The 19810-nt window shown below is 38.8% G+C and overlaps 1 protein-coding gene across 3 annotated transcripts in view; it reads left to right on the top strand.

Moving 5' to 3' along the window:
* dagla (diacylglycerol lipase, alpha) overlaps positions 1-16802 on the top strand; it is a 43810-nt gene extending 27008 nt beyond the window's left edge. The window contains exons 11-21 of one of the 3 annotated variants that reach the window (XM_038283755.1): positions 3625-3708; positions 4292-4369; positions 4874-4954; positions 5171-5313; positions 7062-7130; positions 7209-7281; positions 7780-7988; positions 8642-8768; positions 12417-12580; positions 12746-12763; positions 13411-16802. In XM_038283755.1, the coding sequence (XP_038139683.1) occupies positions 3625-3708; positions 4292-4369; positions 4874-4954; positions 5171-5313; positions 7062-7130; positions 7209-7281; positions 7780-7988; positions 8642-8768; positions 12417-12580; positions 12746-12763; positions 13411-14494 (2130 nt within the window). In that variant the 3' untranslated portion in view covers positions 14495-16802. The remainder of the gene's footprint in view (positions 1-3624; positions 3709-4291; positions 4370-4873; positions 4955-5170; positions 5314-7061; positions 7131-7208; positions 7282-7779; positions 7989-8641; positions 8769-12416; positions 12581-12745; positions 12764-13410) is intronic. The other 2 variants (XM_038283754.1, XM_038283756.1) reach the window with 2 other exon arrangements.
* The last annotated feature ends 3008 nt before the right edge of the window (positions 16803-19810 follow it).

Raw genomic sequence — 19810 nt, 5'->3', positions numbered from 1 at the left:
TGATATTACAAAGTCATCTCACAGCACAGAGCAGCATGCTCAGCTTAGCCTCATGCACTACATATACATTATTGGGTTTTGTTTATAAAATACAAAAAAAAACACAGTGTTGTACTTCATAAATCCAGTGTTGGGACTAGCGCATTACAGTAACTGCGTTATTTTTCCAGCAACTACCAATATTATGTTTTGCAATGTCAAAATCTTTGACTTTCAGGGGCAAAAACAAATGCTCACTATACTTTTCAGATTCTTATTTCAATCAATTAAAAAACATGTGTCCTACAGCTGTGGAACATGTTGGTCTGTCAAATAAAATCCCTGTAAAATACAAGAGAATTTCTAGTTGTAATGTGATAGAATATGAAAAATATCAAAGGCATGAATAGTTGTGCACACAGTTACGAGCATGCAACAGTTTAAAACATTGTCTGTAACAAATGCTGTGTAGCACAGTGGCTCTGCAACATAAATCCTTGGTTTGTTCTGTATTTTTTTTTCTTAATTTGTGTCTTGATCACATCAGCTGTGAACCGGAGCTGCTGTGAAAGCAAACACCCTCAGCATTTGAAGAACCCCACAGTCATATGAATTTTGTTTTAAACTGTTGGTGTGATCAAACACTTTATTATTCATCTGCACTTTATTTAAGTGAATGGGCTGAAAAAGGACACCTCAGCCCATTTGTGCAAGAGTGTAATTGCTACACATTAAAATAAATCTACCTAAGAAAATGGTCAGCCATTTTAAAATATTTTTTTTATCTCTCTAAACCCGATGCCCTGGTAATAAAATGCTGTGGTAATTATATTAGAGGTTTAGCTTTGCCGTTCCGTCTTTTCTTTTACATTTGAAAAAAAGTCAATAACAGACATTAAAACGGGTTTATTGTGTAGCAGAGATATTTTTACTAAAAAGCTGCGCTTGGGCTACTAATTTGCAGAGCAGAGGGCTCCTCAGCGAGTTTAACCAGCCCTAGGTTTCCATTTATAAATTCACTGACCTAAGACTGTGGCAGGATGGAAAAAGGCCTTGATGGCAGAGAAAAGCAGAGTTGCTCCAGGGTAGCTGGACAGCTGGAACTATAACTCTTTTCAGACTGCATTCTCAGCACAGTGTTGTACCTTTTATTCTCTTCTGTGGGAGACGTGTGAGGACAGAACGAGGAGGAACTGATGTGCCTTTATGACAGCAACGGATAAAGTCACAGAGCTGAATTTTAGTGAGTGCAGATGATATACAGTTTAAAAAGAACACTCTGTGACTCTATTTTTATTTCTTTATGCTTCTGACAGCAATTCTTGTTTAATTAAGCGATCTTCCTCCCCTGACTGACTGAAATTGGTAACTCTGTCTTTTGTGGTCGGCTTGCTTTCCTCTGCACTCAGTCTTTTCACTATCAGGTTGTAGAGTGACCATTAAAAAAAAATCCCCTAAAACCACAAAAGGTTGCAAAGCTGCAAGAGCTGCTTTATCTTTTTTTTTTTTTTTCTAAAAGAAGATTGTATGTTTTATACATTTTTCAGGAAATTTAGTGTTGCACAGCTGCTCTGATGACATCTTCTTTTGACATTTTAACTTGTGCTGTAACTCTCCCATCATAAAAATGTGTGTCTGCGGTAACCTTTTCTTTTGAATGATTATTTATCTTCCCCTTAAATCTGGCTTTCTAAAATGCTAAATATTACATGTCATTACATAGAAATGCAACAGGAACAAATAAATATTTGTTGTCGTATTTAAGGTAATAGCTTAGAGCTGCCTTCTGATGTTCAGTTATACAATGTAGTTTTATTGGAAAACTAACAAACCCAACGCTTTAGAGAAGGAGACTCCTAATTCTTATTTTGGATTTGACAGCAACCTTTATACCCTGTTAAAACAGAACTAAGGTAACAATATGAAGGTATGGAAAATATAACAAATTCTTTAATTTAGGGATTACAATTTCCGAAAAGTTTTCAAATTTGTTTGATTTGAAGTATTTGGATAAGAAAATAAACTGAAGGAAGAAAAAGTTTGTCTATCTGATCTGAATGTTCTGTCCTGCAGTCTAAAAGGGTGGACAGCAGTAAATGGACTTCTCTGTCCTTTTACCCATTTATTTGCCATTTGCCTTTCCTCCCTCATGTTTGTGGTTTTTGTGTAGAAATATCTGCTGTAAATTCACAATGAACATCTTTTACTTTTTGAAACAAGGAATCAGGAATGAGTTTGGATTGGACTGGCTTTATGACTTGCTGGATCCCTGTTACACTGCATTGCAAATGTAAGGCAACTGTTGAATGTGTAACATATTTTCAAACAAAACTTTAAAATAATTGTTTTACCATTCTTCTGATCCATTCATCAATGGATACAGGTAATGTTAAATAAATGTGAAGTGGGAGTTAAATACCATGTTTTCCAAATAAACCCTGATGTAAATAAATCAGATTCTCAATTTAAGATGCATTCTTCTCTATTTAGTGAACCCCTCCAGCCAACTGTAGGCCTATAAAAAATTGCATTTGCAGTATAACTGCAGCTTGTCAAAACAATATGTTCAAATTGCAGAGGCACTCAATTTTGGTCACATCATATTTAACTAGATTAGGACACTGACTTTCTTCCCCTTCAGATGGTAACGAGCTTAAAGTGGGTTTACCACCACACAGAAGGAGGAGAGGTTTACAGCTAACATGGAGATTCAGGCACACGAGTAGAAGTTGGTACTTATCCACAAAAAAGTAACAGGAACGTCCCGCAACAATGGACTCGGGCCAAGCAAGCTTTCAAGGTCATTAAAAACAATGAAACCTTGGAGTGAAACTAGGGGCTTGTAGATTTTTAGCAAGATGAAATAAAATAGGTCAGCCCGGGGCAACTGCAATCAAGTCACTAACTTGTAGCAAATACTCCTCTTGAACAAGGGCCTCTTAACTTTTGCAGAAATCCCTCATACCAAGCAAACATTTGCAGACGGCAGCAATGGGTCTTAAATCTTTAATAGGAAGACAAACAGCTCAGGAACACTGCCACAAGAGTTCTTCATCTGTCAAAAAAGTAAACGGCTAATTGAAATAGTGGCTCTTTAGTGACTCAATGTTGAAGTTAAACACAGCTGAAATAATATTCACAAATGCTTTTTAGTTCTAATCTGATCATGATTTGCTTTGAAGAGAATGGTTAAAGTTTCCACTCTAGATGTACACAGCTGGTGCACAGCATATCCCAAAAGACTTGCAGCTGTAACCGCAGCAAAAGGTGGTTCTGCAAACTATTAACTATTAAACCAGGGCACTGAATATTCATCTACACCGTGCTTTTAAGATTTTAAGGCATGAATTAATCCAAAAATTCCACTGTAATAAATTTAAGTTTATAGTCGTTGGATAAGAATCTGTCGAGCAATTGTTTCAGTATTAACTGGCTCGGCTGCATCGTCATGCTTCCCTCTGCACCCACTCAGGCTTTGTAAAAAGGAGGAACATGACTGCAGTCATGTGCCACTGATTGGTCATGTTAACAGCTTTAGTGTGTCTGGAAGATGTCTCCTTTTTATTTTATTTTTTTATGGTTTATCATATTCTTTTTTTAATGACATACAGTTAATTTATCGGCTGTTGTGCTTGTTTTAAACAGGTTTACGAAACTCCGTTCTTTGTGGCGGTGGATCATGCAAAAAAGAAAGTCGTCATCAGTATCAGGGGGACCCTTTCACCAAAGGTGGTTTAACTTTCCTTGTCTGTTTTGTTCTTTATCATAACAATATAGATTTTTGCTATAATGTAGAGGCACCTTCGAACTCCAAGAGCAGGTTAGATTCTCATATTCAGTACAGCGCACTCAAACTCCCACACCCAGCATGCAAAGAACAAGAGCGTGACTGTCCACTCTTAGAGAGAAATATCCTATAAACTCCTTTTTTTTATGCTTATTGGAAATTCTTTTAGTTTTTAACCAGAACAGAATAAGAAACAAGGCTTTTTATGTTTAGAAAAGATAAAATGCTCACAGGAAAGCGTGTGATCAATTTAATTAGTTTTCAGCAACATAAAGGTAAATGAATTCAGCTTTATGAAATCACTTCAGCTGACACAATTCTTTCATCTCATTTACCATCTGCTGTGTTGAAGGGTTGTTATAAAACAAACTGGCTATGAAGGATGAATAGAACTATTTTTCATACCCTATACTCATTTAAGAGATTAAGATTTTCCTTTTTAATTTTTGTTCCTCTCTTAAAATCACCTTTGTGGATTATTATTTAAATGTAATTGTCTCGCCTGTCTTATACTCTATGCGTCAGGACGCCTTGACTGATCTGACAGGAGACTCTGAACGTTTGCCGGTGGAGGGGCAGCATGGGACCTGGCTTGGTCACAAGGTTAGAGTCTGAACATCTCAAAAGCAAGCCAAATTCTCAGATTGCAAAAAATAAAAAATCTACATACTACTAAATTTAGCAAAATAAGTGCATTTTTTCTTGAATTGAGGAGGTAAGTGAGACACTTTGCCAATGGAACAAGACAATTTACATTTAAGATAAGAAAAAACTATTGCATTGTTTTATTTCAAGTGCATATTATCTAATTATCTTATTCTAAGAGTAGAAATACTCATTCTAATGGCAAATCATCTTCTTTACCGACACAAATTAAAGGTAAATACTGTTAACTTAAGAAATGTTTACATATTTCTAGATATTTTTTTGCAGTGCAGTTTTTTTATATATATATATTCTAAGCTTTCTGAGGGGAGACAGTCCTTTCAAAAGTTAACAGCAGGGTAATTGCTTTGGATATTGTGAAGAGATGAATGACTTCCTTTTCATTTTTCTCTTTCTTTTTGCCGCCCTCTCTCTATTGAATCCCTTTCTAATTCTCTTCAGGGAATGGTTTACTCAGCAGAATACATTAAGAAGAAATTGGAGCAGGAAATGATCTTGTCACAAGCTTTTGGAAGAGACTTGGTACGTGACTCAGTGTACAGTGTGCAATATGTCTGGCTTAGTAAGGATCCTGTTCAGAATGTGTGCTGACATTAGCTGTTGTACCTCATTTAAAGCCTTACTAAATGTGCAGAAATTACCATAAACCAAATGTTTGTGTTTAAAGCACATTCTGCCGACAGCTAAAGAAGCATCCCTTTGTTGTGCTGTAGTGAGTGTAATGACTGTCTCCCACAGAGCAAGGGCACCATGCATTATGGGCTGGTGATAGTCGGGCACTCTCTTGGGGCAGGCACTGCTGCTATCCTCTCCTTCCTGCTCAGACCTCAGTACCCCACACTCCACTGCTACTCTTATTCTCCACCTGGTGGCCTTCTGAGGTAAGACATGGCATCTCATTTTATAAAAAAAAAAAAAAGGTTCAAGTTTTGTTGGAGCTGTGAAAGAAGTTATGAAATGCCGAAATGAGGCTGAATTGTCATGTTTTAAAGGGTACCAGTCATTTTGAAGGTTTACTCCCAGGTCACCACTGTGCAATAAACACCTAATTTTTCAGAAGATATTTGTTTGATCTCATGCACAAAAATATCGGCTCAATTATATAAGCACAAGTTAAAATAAATCTGTTTATTTATTTAATGTATTTGTGTTTTTATTTAAATAATCACATGTAAATATTTTTTGATCTTTCAATGACAATTTTTTTGTAAATCCAAAAAAAAAATACTGTGCCTGTGTTGTTTTTGGGCAGGAGGTGGGCTGCTGTAAAGCCTCTTTAGGTTACATAATGTTTGCCTTTTCTAATCCTACATATTTATATTTTGGGTCATTAAGGACGTTAATCATCCGTATTTCTTTAAGTTCCTTCTAAAGCTGTCGAGGATATTTGACAGCTTTGGGGGGGGGGGGGGGGGGGGGGGGGGGGTCACAATTCTAACAACCAGAGAGAATTGTGACCCCCCTCACAACCAGAGAATTGTGACCAATAACCAACACATGCTCACTGATCAATATGACCCTTAGAGGCATCCTAGAATGCAGTCTACTGTCTCATCCATAAGTGTCTCCTTAGAGCTGCTCACACAAAGAGCTGATGGGCCTCATATCAGCTCTGCAGCTTTCTGATAGTGGACACATGTTATGTGTGCTTGGCTGTGGGGGAGTATGGATTTTGGTCTTTGCATGCTATGAATAGGAAATACTTACCATGCATTTATCTGTAAAAGGCGTATTGTAGAGAAGTGCATTAACCTCACTCCACTCTTTCTTTCTTACATATTGAAGTTTCCAATGTAATCATTTAGTTTTGTGTCCTACAAAAACTGCCCATCAATGTTATGTCGAGTTGTCATAGGAAGCTAATATTTGCACAGTGATGCCTGCTTTAAATTAAGCTGTGAAAAGTACTGGTCCCTTTTCAGAATTCTTCTATTTTTCTTTTGTTTTGAGACACTTAAATATTTTAGGCCAGCTTGGATTAATATTAGAGTAAGGGTGTCATTTTTAATAGGGGTTTGGTTTTTATAGGGAAATAAGCTGCCAACCTTTGTTGTAGTAAAAGTAAACTTGCTCGACTTCATAAACCACACATCTGAATTTCAATTCACCAGACACGTTAGGGCTTGATTACTTCTTTACCTGTGAAGTCAAGAAAATGGGTATATAGAACCTATTTGATTACATAAGGAAGGCTTAAAACAACAACGACAACAAAATAGGAAGTTATATTCATTAATGGCAACAATAGATGGAAAAACAATGTTCCTGGCATCTTTCAGTCTGGAAATGGTCTCAAAAGCCAAATGAATAAACATAATTGGAAGGCAAAAAAAGGGAAAAAGTATCCGTTGAGCCAAAATCGTCACTTTTTTGGAGCAAAACATGCTGTTGAACATCAGAAATATTACAGTGATGACTTTCCAGTGTTTTTCTGGCATCAGATTCTCAGGTGGTTTACTTTTTTAAAAGCACTAAAGTTGCATTGTAAAGACAATGATGATCTCTTTGCCCATTTGTTGGTTGAAGTCCAACTGCTTGCAGACGGCTGATGTTTTCCTTTTTGCTCAGGCTCTTCATAAAATATGTTTACATTTTTCAAGTTTTCCATGTTGTATTTTTGTATACCCAGTGAGGATGCCATGGAGTACTCCAAAGAGTTTGTCACATCTGTGGTATTAGGAAAAGACCTCGTGCCAAGGTATCTCTTCCACCGGATCAAATGTTTCCTGGTTACCGTAGTTTCAGATTGACCAGAATAACCTCTGTTCTGTCTTAGGCTCGGCCTGTCTCAGCTGGAGGGTTTCAGACGGCATCTTCTGGAGGTCTTACAGAAAAGTAACAAGCCAAAGGTAACGTAGGTTTTGGTACCACAGAAGATAACATTAGTGAAAACATTTTATCCAAGTTTACTTTAAAGGTATAGTGGAGTATTTTGATGAATTTCTGAAAAAAAGATCTGCCATCTCCACTTAAAAAAATGTGTGTGAGAGCATGCACAAGCCCATTTCTCCTCATGCATACTCTGTTTAAAAGTTGCTGTTTGAATCTCTCATACTTTCCTTTCCAAAAGAAGATTTACAATTTTTCCACTATGTCAGACTCCCCACCGGTAAGTGAAAATGGGGACGAGCATGTAGGACGGACTTACATAAACATATCACCAGAATGACTGACATTTAGGAGGACCATATACTTTGACGATCCACCTGCAAAAAGAACATCCTCCACTATACCTTTAAGTTACATTTGTATTTTTTATTTTTGTATTTTAGAAAACCGTTATTTAATTAACTGCTTTTCAAAGGGCAGATGATAACTTTGAGAGGAATGTTTTATTTTTCTAACAGTGGAGGATCATTGTGGGCGGTACCAAATGCATCCCGAAATCAGAGCTTCCAGTGGAGGACGACGATCCTCCATCTCAGTCCACAGCGCCCCCCAGCAGCCGCCTGTGGCTACACGCTAGTGACCTCAGCATCGCACCGTCGGCCTCCACACCTCTCTATCCTCCTGGCAGGATCATCCACGTGGTGCACAACCATCCACCAGAGTCATGGTCAGAAAACAGACTGAAAAAGTTTATTACATTAATTACAGCTAAAAACGTCTCAGTTCTAGGTTATGATTTTGTAGATAGACGTCTGCTGCTTTGCGTCATCCTGCTGCTTGAGGTCTTCCTTTTTATATTTCAGCTGTCAGCAACATGAAGACAGTTCCCAGGTCTCATAACATTTATTGCAGACTGAAGCGTTGAGCTTTCAAACAATGTTCAAAACACATAAATAATGTTTTAAAGCCTAAACCCAAACATTTCTTTTTAATCGAGAAAGTCACCAAAGAGAACCTGAGGTGGGTTTTTGACTGAGTTGCTAACTCTATAGAAGCATTTAGGGCTTATTGTTCTTCTGAGTTTTACTGAATTTTACTGAAAAGTAGTTACTACTAAAGCTCAAAAAGCTTTTGCTTTACGTCAGCATAGCAGAGGAGAAATACTTACATACCTTTATAATTTCCGATGATATCTCATTAACTGCTAGAAATTTCACTTTATGGGTTTTATGATACAATCTTTAATGAGGTCTAAAGAGGATTTGTTTAAAGGTTTCCTCATTTTATACCAGTTATCTTATTGTTCTGTTTTACACTGCCCAGAAAATCAATGTGTGTTCATGGTCCGGTGTCTGACCGCTTGGCTCTCTGCCTTTCTAGGTGCGGACAGGAAGAGCCGACTTACTCTGCTCTCTGGGGAGACAACAAGGGGTTCGACGAGGTCATCATATCGCCAGCCATGCTGAATGAGCACATGCCTCACATGGTTATGGAGGGCCTAAATAAGGTCTGGTTCATCCTCCTGCTTATACAGGTTTCGCTTTATGGGGGTGTTTTTCAAATAACGGAGCGTTGTCCTTTCACTCTTGCTCTTGACTTCCACTGCTGGGTAATTAAGCCAATGGCGAGCATGTACCAGTTGCTTCTAACAAAACACTATATATATATTTTAAGCTTAAAAAAAATTAAAATGCGAATAACTTTATTATTATAATAAAAAGTTCAATAATCAATCACTTAATTTTTGTAAATTGTCAACATTAAACACAGGAAACAATAAAAGAAAAAAAAAAAAAAACAATAAACAAACCCACACTTTACCAAAAAAGGAAGAGGCTAAAGCAAAGCTAATTTTTGCCTACCCTGTTTTTATTACACCTTACAACCTACCAGGATATCCACACAATAACTATACAAATATATCTACATAACAGCGTAAGATTTTATCAATTCACATAACTTAAAATCTAAACTTATCTCTGTAGGGTTATAAAATACCTCTTAAAAAGTTTAAAGACGTTTAACAACACTGAGATTAATCAGGCTTAGTTTCGATTCAGATTCAATTAAACCAGAAACTCATTTAAATCTGGCAGTGTCCTGATGTAACTAGATTTTACGTTTTTTTTTTATCACCATAACCGATAGGATGAAACACCTAGGGAATGATTCCTTTGAAAAATATCTTCTAGTGATGGATGAAAACCATGTTGCCATTATGACGTTTCACCTGACATACATTTGAACTGGTTTACAGAAACAGTCCATTGACTGCTACAAATATTGTCTCAGGCTTATTATTTTTCTTACTAAAAACGAGTGCAGTTTTAAAGGTTTCTTTGTGCATGTAAGCCATTCGTAACCTATAACTTGACCTCTCTGTTTATGTCTTTTGTTGTCAGTCCTGTCTCAAAGCATGGGAACTGTTCTGTCACGGTTGGTTGGTTGGTGGTCTTCTCAGGTTTGTCTAGGACAATGAAAATCTGTTCTGATAACAGGCTGTTAATATGTATGCCTGCATGGGAAGGATCAGCTGTGGGTTTGCTTTTTTTGTGGCTGCAGACTTAATGTTTGGTGTTTCTTCCTACCTGTGTGTGTGTGTGTTTAGGTTCACTGGGTAAGATCAGTTTTGGTTGTGTATATTTGCCTTCTGTTCCCAGCTTGTGGTGTGATACATCTGGTGTTTCAACAGGTGCTGGAACCATTTTGTCCCCTTCCTCAGCAGGAAAATTTGGAAATGGAGGAACTGGAATTCATTCAGGACGCCTGCAACAGCACTAATGTTATAACCCCAAAAAGAGAGCTAAACTCCAGTCCTCCTCGGTCTGATACTTCTTCCACTCCCCACAAACACCCACCTGGCACTGAATCCCACTCTGAAACTGAAGCCATCTCCTGCCTTCCAACTGCCTTCCCCTCTCCATCTTTTCCAGATGCAGAACCTGTTCCTCCACCCTCTCCTTTGTCAGGCTGCACCTCTGCCTCCCAGCCGTGCTTGCCGTCTGTCGCTTCGCCTTCTAACATATCCCCTACCCCTCACACTGGAGAGCTCCCAGCTCAAAATGATTCATGCGTACCAGCAAAAACCATGTCAGTGCCATGCATTCATCACTCCAACGAAGATATGATAACTACCCCTCTCTCTGAAGTCCTGTGTGTTGAGTCTAACTCTTCTCACACTGAAAGTTCTCCGCTCAAGATGGTACCATCACAAGGCTCTTTGCACAATGACGAGGTCTGCAGTTTACAAGTGTCGGGGCAGCTTATTGATTCCTTAGTCTAAACTTTACAATATCCAGTATTAAACTTGCTGCAATTAACTATTAAAGCACTTAGTTTAATTTTCGCTTGTCCGTTATGTTGAAGAAAGGCCAAACGGCTCTGTGACGGTTTTGATGTTGGCCTTTAAGGCCTCTTTGGATACATATATTTACATCTTTTAAAGCAGTCCAGGAGCAGGAGGAGAGACGTTCTAATTTCTTCCACTTTAAAAAAAATCAACTAAAGAACTATGAGTTTGGCTACTTTTATTGTAAATATGTAGAAAGGACTCACTGGTAAAACCTTCTGCTTTCGGCCCCTTGCTTAGTTTTATTTTCCACATAAAACACTAATTAAATGCATCAAACCGAGACCGCTTTATTTAACTTGAGTGTTTTAGCAAAAACATAAAAAAGTGTTTTTACTCAAATGTTTTGGGTAACAAATATGTTGAGTTTTACTGAGCAATGACTTCAGCATTACGTCACACATTGCAAGAGTAGTTCGTAATGCTTCTAATTTAACCAAAAACTCTTTAAACAGGTTCTATCCTCTCTCCTCTAGCCATTATTTTTTCTTTTTTTCCATTTATAACTTGACTTCTTTTTTTCAGCCCTTTCTTTCTGCGCCTGTACATTCAGTCAAGTGCCTCGATGGAAAATTTGTCACATTTGTTCCACCACCTCACAAGTTTTCATGTATTCAGAGTTTCCATGGTAATGTAATTTCTAACTCATTAAGCGCTCTTTATTTCCCACTACCCTCAGCTGTGTTTTTCTGTCTTCTTTCTGCCTCACTATTCTCTCATATAGACTTGAAAAATACGCATTCATTATCGGTTGGTTGGGTTTCATTCCGAGGAAGGAGGATGTTAAAGCTTCTGCTCATTTCCCTAATTTTTCTAAGTTTACACATTTCTTTAAAAAGGAAATATTACCAGGTAAAGCTGAGGATTGATGCTTGCATATTTAAATCCTGAAAGGTGAAATAAGTCTTTACAATGTTGATGTCATTACACAAGATGAACCACCTATATATTTAGCTGTAGGATTATAATGCGATCACGTTTATTTTCTGCCATCAATTGTTTCATTTTTCGTTAAGTTAAGCAAACAATGTTTTTAGTCCTAGATTTCCTGTCTTTTTTTTTACTGCTTACACTTTGCCAGATATGTTATTATAACTCTCCCTTATCATCTACATGGAAAGGTCCTTAACACATTTTAAATGACTAAACCTTTATTCATTGTATTTTATCTCTGTCCCACTCCATGTAATTTTTATTTCATTCTACCACCATATTTATGTTTTTGTTACTGTGTTCATTAACTCATTAAAGATCACTAAACATTTGTAGTTGTGGCGTTTGCTCTGTTACTACTTATTTTCTAGAGAGAGGGCTCTATGGGCGTTCTCTCTGAGGCATCATGGTAGCTGTGGATGGTTAATGTCAGCCTCAGTAGGCTGTAAATTCACTTTCAGATTTCACTTCCATCTATTATATCATCACTGTTTTTTAAAGGTGAAAATATGGTTGTAATTTTACTGTTTAGGCTTCTCTTATTTCCTGATGGTCATCCAAAGACTTATCTAAAGCATTGTTTCCATTTTGTGATGATTTATTCTAGGATTTCTGTAAGAGACAGAGAGAGAGAGATGTTCCTTTTTTAATAAAAACTAATGAATAGAGTAGGTAATTGGGTTTGTGGGTCAGTTTTTTTATGGTTCAGTTTTAATAAAGTTGCTTCTCATTTCAGGTGATCAACCATTATATTTCCTCCTCGATTAACCGGTCAATTATTCCCTTTCCTGAGTGTACAGTCTGAACTGAGTCAACATTTGTCTCTGAAGTCGTGTCTGTGTGTTTGTGTACGTGCCTCTGCGCTGTTAACAGGTGCTGGAGAACTACAATAAAGGAAAAACGGCTCTCTTGTCAGCAGCCAAGATCATGGTGAGCCCCACCGAAGTAGACCTGAACCCAGAGACCATTTTTGAGGATGCGGCTTCTCAGGAGCCGACGCCCATGGCGGCCCACCACCGCAGGAATAGCAGCGTTCGGTTAGTAAGCCAGGCTCTGCTGTGGATGTGACTGATCCTCAAAGAACATGTGAAACTAAACCATAGACATATTTAACTGTGTAGTGCTGGCAGACTTAGTACTGCAACTAACTGCTACTTTATTGTTTTCTCAAATTGTTTGTCTGTTAAAAAAAAAAAAAAAAGAGAAAAACCTTTGTTACGGTAAGAATGGCATGCTGGTACTAATTTTGCACAATATGATCCCCCTTTCTTGCACGCCTGCACGCTGTAACCACAGAGCAATTGTAACGTATGGCAGATCTTGATTTCCAACTGACCCCCTCTGGTTCACTCCTCCAAAGTCAGTGTGAAGTTCTAGTAGTAGTAGTAGTAGTAGAAGCATTTGAATTCTAATGTACCCTTTTTGTATTTGATGTTAATCCAGGGCCTACATGCACTTCTAGCACAACCTTCATGGGTGCCTCTCATTATGCAAACATTTGTCCTGGTGCCCTTTACTCATGGTATTAAAAGAAGAAAGGGCATTTAACATCCTTTCTTTTAGTTTATCTTAAAAAAAAATGTATTGGACACTCAAGGTGTTGGGAAACAAGGAACCATGAGCAAAATGACCTGCACCCATGATCCTTTACTCATGCATCTTTTTCTTGCATTAACCTATGTTGACGTGGGCACGTAGATTAAGCTGTCTAGATAATGTCTTTACTAACATCTACCTGTTTTTCCTCCTCTTTAACCCACCAAAAGTTGTTTTGATCCACTTTTATTGTCTGTCCTTTGTTCTGGGTCCCCCACTCCCTTCCTATCCTTGCCATTCCTCTCAAACCCGCTTTTTTCCTATCCTCCAGTTCGTGTGCCCAGTCTGAGATATCTCTGGATGGTTTCTCTGAGTGCCCTCCTCCCCCAGTTCCTGTAGTGCTGCGTGGAGCACGGGAGCGGCTAACGGTGGAGCTTAGGGACCGTAAAGCTCCACTGGCCGTCATGGAAAGCCTCTCAGACGCAGAGTCCCTCTACAGCCTGGATTCCCGGCGCTCCTCAGCGGCCTTCAGAGGGTCGCCAATGCTGGGTAGTTTACCGTTCCCTTTGGATGCCCCAATACCAGAGGAGAACCCATCTCTCAGTTCCCGGACTGAACTGTTGGCTGCAGATTGCCTCTGCCAGGCCTCACCAGAGCACCTCGGTGAAGTTGGGCCGTTCTTTACCCCACATGAATGCAGATCCACTCCAGATTACCCCATGAAGCTTTCTCCTGCCACGCCACGCTACAGCGGACCCCACTCCCCAGCTCTTTTAAATCTGCCTATCAAACACGAGCCTAACGCAGCATCAGCAATGGTTAATGATGCAGATCAGATGCCGGGTGTCTACAGCCCAGGGAGCACTCCAAACGCTCCCCTAAGCCCACAGATTGGTTCTAGATTAACGGATCTTAAAAGAGAGGATTTAGGGTTTGAGACGACAGAGAAACCATTGAGTGAAGAACCCAGTCTGGCAGCTTTTACTGCTCCACCTCCGCTTACTAATGGGAACCCCAGTCAGGCTGTGCTAGAGTTTGCCCAGTACTTAGACTCTCTCTTTAGATTGGATGGTAGCAGCTCGCCGCCCCTGGACCTGTCTGATGGGGAGTCGGAGTCTGGGAGGGGCTCCTTTGGACAGAGTGAGTGTCTCGGAGATGGACAGCAGCTGGATGATGCGCAACTGCTGGCCAGAGCGACAATGGAGCCTAACCTTGTTCCCAAACCTCCACGCACTTTTGCTGGCTCTGCCGATCCTTCTTCAGGCATATCATTGTCCCCATCATTTCCTCTCTCCTCATCAGAGGAGCTCAATGACCTTTCACCAAGCGAGGGCGTCCTGCCAGTAATAAACTCCCTACGAACATCCAGCCCCTGCCACTGTCCTGAAGAGAACACGCTCTCATCAGTAGTTTAGGGTGTTCTGGAGGCTTTGCTCCAAACGGAGAGGTCAGGTGATTTAAACATATCCCGACACATCCACAGAATGGAATCCTGACACTCCGAGATCCAGTGAGCAGACCTAATGGACCAACGCACACACTACATTCATTCTTCAGGTGTCTCTTTTCAACATTTTCACAGTATTGCAATGACAACAAAAAAAGAAGATGCCTCTCTCTGTATGCCAGGGTGCTGTGCTGCTTCGCAACTGTAGCTTCACAATGCCAATCCAGAACAATGTCTAACCCACATGGGGACATTTTTACATTTCGTCTAGTTCCCTGATTTAGCAAAAGCAAAGGGAGAACCATTAACTGAGCAGGTAATCAGAAACTGATGCTGTCGGAACGGTTAGCAGAGGCACAACATCTTGGTCGGTGTACTGGACCTCTTCCTGCTTCTTCAGCTGTTCTGAGAACTTGACCAGCTTCAGTTTTATTTCATCATGTTTTGGTTGTTTTCTTTTTTTGTTTATTTTTTTAGAAATCCAGAATGTGAAGATGGGATATTTGTTTATAAAAAGAAGTTAAAAAAAAATACAAAACAATAAGAAACGTTCCTCAGGTCTACAAAGAACTGACTTGGAGAAAGAGAGTGCGTGATGTTGGTGAGAATACCCGTGTCTTAAACATTAAGTGATTGTGACGAAGTTATATCAGATGCCTATGGATGTTTTTGAAGTCTTTTGGTTACACTTTATATTGCATGGCAATTTTTTTATTAAGTTATTCAAAGGGGAACCTGTCACTAAGCCACCTAGATTGACGTTTTTGTTACTCTTTACACACATTGTTCAGTTTACCACTTTTGCCAAAAAAGAAAAAAACAACACCTTGTCTTGCCAAATGTATTTATGAGATGTAATTTTTTAAATATATATGTATATTACCTTATTTAAGCACAGGCTTAGTTCAGTATTTCCTTTCTAGTTATTCTGTCAGTTCCCATCCAGACTGTTACACCACAGAGACAATGTCATCCAGACATTAAAATGCTGCCATACCTGTCATGTAAAAAAAAACAACAAAAACCTGAGCACGCTGGGGTTAAACCAATATCAAACTTGCTAATTGTCTTAAAATATCTTGTTCAGAAAGTTTGCATGCCTAATTCATTTCAATGTAGCATGGCTTGTATATAACAAGTCTTGTCATCAAGTCGCAGTAAAGATGCTCTGAACTTGTCCAGAAAGGAAGAAAATAGTCACCGTATCTCGATCATTATTACGTAACCCAAGTTTAGACTAGTGGTTAATCCGCAGTCAAAGTGTATCAGGAGGTGTTTTTGTATTCCTACTGACGGTGCTTTCATGTTTGAAGGTCAACTGTTTTACTTCCCTTTAATCCGGCTTATCCTATTTAACGTTGGACTGACTTCTCGAATGGCATTCAGTCATCCATAGCACTTTGAGTTTGACAAGTTGCTCATGTTTTGCAATTTTTAATACAGTAAATGTTGTCACTTTTAACACTATATTTGATGGGTTTTATTAGTCCTGCAAAAGAATGGCTTTGGTGTCGTCGTTCTCCTATGTTTTTAGGACAGTATGGGGGAAACTCATCCCAGATGCAAGTTCTCTATAAGGAGCCGTCTTTCCCCTTTTCTACGAGTAATGTGTAACATTCTGCCATGGCATGCTTATGTTTTTACATTTGTTTTGTTTGTCTTTTAGTAATCTTCACCAATTCCTCAAAGTGATTAGACCTGCTGCAAAACAACATTTGATGCCACTCTCAAGGCCTCACTAACCATTTGCACAGCTTCTGTAATGGGAAATAGATCTACTATAGTTACAGCAAACTGGTTTAAATGAGACATTAATTAGACCCTATTACCAGTCCTGGTAGGCACATTAATGTCGGACTGTTTCTACTTGCAGTAGCTTTGCCTGAAGTTGATCAAAGACTAAACTCTACCAATAGAAAGTACAATTTTTTTTCTCCATTGTGATGTGTACAGCACTGTCTTTTACGTGTACTTATTTGTGCAGATATCTGTAAGATGAATTCCCATAGAGTCGTGTAGAGAACAACTATATAACAATAAGACTTCTTAAAAAGATCAGTACTGACATGTAGAAGAAAAATCAAGCTATTTATTTAAGGTATTGGCAGATTTGCAAATTCATCTATATCAAAAAAGAAATGATTCAACTATGTCTTGTCCATGTTTACCTGGTTTGCATCCCTTCCTTTCCTGCCCCACATTGAGAATGTATTTAACCCCTTTCCCCCACTGCCCTGCCTGTAATGAAATAAACTACAAACTATTGGAGAAAACAACATGCTTCTGTCATAACTTTTTTTACAGTTGCTTTTTTATTAATTCCAGCTTTTCAAATAATCTGAGTCATCAGATATTTGGTATTGTTATGTAAAAATAAAAAATAAATGTCAAACAGAAATAATGACTTAGTGAAAAGAACCTCCATGTACAGCACTGTATATGGATTATATAACGATGGGACTCCTTAGGAATGAATTATTGTATTAATGCAGGATTTTTTGGTTCGATATATGTCATGTTCCTGTTAATAATACATGTACATTCTTAAAGGCATAGTTGCTGGCCAAAATGGGATACCATGGTCATCAAACCAGGTATTGGTTCTTTTGACTGCATAGACTTTAGCAAAGACCTGCTGGGATGTTAGGAATCTTCACAAAGGGAGAGAAAAGCATGAAGCGCTCTAAGAATTTCTGCTGTTGTGGCAGCTTCACAATGCCCACTATGTTCTTAGTTATTTACTTAACAAAACACGGGAACAGCAGTGGATGACGTGACTCTTTAAATTCTCACCGGCTGTGAGATAAGGAATAATTTCTGTGTACGTCCACATTTCCTCCAGACTTTAACATGAATTTTATGCTTTTAATAGTCTGATCACTTTGATCAGTTCTTGCTGTGTTTTAAGTGCTTTCTAAATAAAAGAAGCTTGCTCTCCTGCAGAGTTAATGTCATGGTTTTCCAGTTAAAATGCAAAACAAATATTTTAAAAGAGGATTCTGAACAACCAGGTGACATTTAAGTATTTGTTTTACGTAGCTGTGATCAGATGCATCTGATGTCTCTGGTCCAGGAGCAGCTAAACATTTGTAATGTGTTAGTACATATCCAAGATGTGCCTCTGTGTGATGAGTTCTAAAGCTCTGGCTGCAGTGGAAGTCCATATTTTCCAAATCTCCCTAAAATTCTTGAGGAAGATTCAAACCGCACTCTTCTCATGGCTCTCCTTGTGGCATGTGCTCCCTTTTCCCTCCACTCAATTTTCTACTAATATATTTGGATAGAAGACTCTGTCGGCCTTATGAGCAATTAAAGGTTATACCACTTGACGTTTTGCAGTACAATTGTCAAGTTGGCAGTTTTCACCAAGTCAAGTCAAATGTATTATTATTCATATTCTTAAAAAACAATGTATCTTTGAATTTGGAAATGAAAAAAATTAATCGGAGTGTAGAAGGGTCTGCATTTGAAACTTATTAGCTAGATTTCTGGAATAAATTAACTCTTCTAGATGATTTTTTTTATTTTTTGCTGCACTTGTACATGTTCCTTATGAATAATGGTCACTGCGTTACTTGCTGTTTTAAAAATAAAAAACTGCAACTTGCATCCCCAAGACTGTTGGGATGTTTAGACTAGATTTTTTTTTTCTTTTATTCGAGAGGTACAAATGCCTGAAATAAGAATGTGATAAAATCAGGTGGCACATGTAGCCCTGATGAGTTTTGATGCACAGCTGGGTTTTCTTGGGTGAGAGGAGATGGTTTGGTCCTTAGATAATGTGTGCTTTAGTTGATATACAGGTGCTGGTCATAAAATTAGAATATCATGAAAAAGTAGATTGATTTCAGTAATTCCATTTAAAAAGTGAAACTTGTATATTATATTCATACATTACATACAAACTCATATATTTCAGATGTTTATTTTGTTTAATTTTGATGATTACAAATGACAACAAATGAAAATCTCAAATTCATCATATCAGAAAATTAGAATATTACTGAAGACCAATAAAAACAAAGGATTTATAGAAATGTTGGCCAACTGAAAAGTATGAACATGAAAAGTATGAGCATGTACAGCACTCAGTATTTAGTTGGGCCTCCTTTGGCCTGTATTACTGCAGCAATGCGGCGTGGCATGGAGTCGATCAGTCTGTGGCACTGCTCAGGTGTTATGATAGCCCAGGTTGCTCTAATAGTGGCTTTTAGCTCTTCTGAATTGTTGGGTCTGGTGTATTGCATCTTCTTCTTCACAATACCCCATAGATTTTCTATGGGGTTAAGGTCAGGAGAGTTTGCTGGCCAATTAAGAACAGGGATACCATGGTCCTTCAACCAGGTACTGGTAGCTTTGGCACTGTGTGCAGGTGCCAAGTCCTGTTGGAAAATGAAATCTGCATCTCCAAAAAGTTGGTCAGCTGCAGGAAGCATGAAGTGCTCTAAAACTTCCTGGTATGTGGCTGCGTTGACCCTGGACCTCAGAAAACACAATGGACCAACACCAGCAGATGACATGGCACCCCAAACCATCACTGACTGTGGAAACTTTACACTGGACTTCAAGCAACGTGGATGAAGTGCCTCTCTTCTTTTCCTCCAGACTCTGGGACCTTGATTTCCAAAGGAAATGCAAAATTTACTTTCATCAGAGAACATGACTTTGGACCACTCACCAGCAGTCCAGTCCTGTTTCTCTTTAGCCCAGGCAAGACGCTTCTGACGCTGTCTGTGGTTCAAGAGTGGCTTGACACAAGGAATGCGACAGCAGAAACCCATGTCTTTCATACGTCTGTGTGTGGTGGTTCTTGAAGCACTCACTCCAGCTGCAGTCCACTCTTTGTGAATCTCCCCCACATTTTTGAATGGGTTTTGTTTCACAATCCTCTCCAGGGTGCGGTTATCTCTCTTGCTTGTACACTTTTTTCGACCACATCTTTTCCTTCCCTTCGCCTCTCTATTAATATGCTTGGACACTGAGCTCTGTGAACAGCCAGCCTCTTTAGCGATGACCTTTTGTGTCTTGCCCTCCTTGTGCAAGGTGTCGATGGTCGTCTTTTGGACAACTGTCAAGTCAGCAGTCTTCCCCATGATTGTGTAGCCTATAGAACTAGACTGAAAGACCATTTAAAGGCTTTTGCAGGTGGTTTGAGTTAATTAGCTGATTAGAGTGTGGCACCAGGGGCCATCAATTTTGAACCTTTTCACAATATTCTAATTTTCTGATATGATGAATTTGAGATTTTCATTTGTTGTCATTTGTAATCATCAAAATTAAACAA

Source organism: Cyprinodon tularosa, unplaced genomic scaffold (genome assembly GCF_016077235.1).
Source record: "Cyprinodon tularosa strain WSP-4 unplaced genomic scaffold, ASM1607723v1 ctg197, whole genome shotgun sequence".
In the NCBI taxonomy this organism is placed as follows: Eukaryota; Metazoa; Chordata; class Actinopteri; order Cyprinodontiformes; family Cyprinodontidae; genus Cyprinodon; species Cyprinodon tularosa.
The sequence above is the reverse complement of the archived record's forward strand: the minus strand, read 5'-3'. Positions and strand labels throughout refer to the sequence as shown.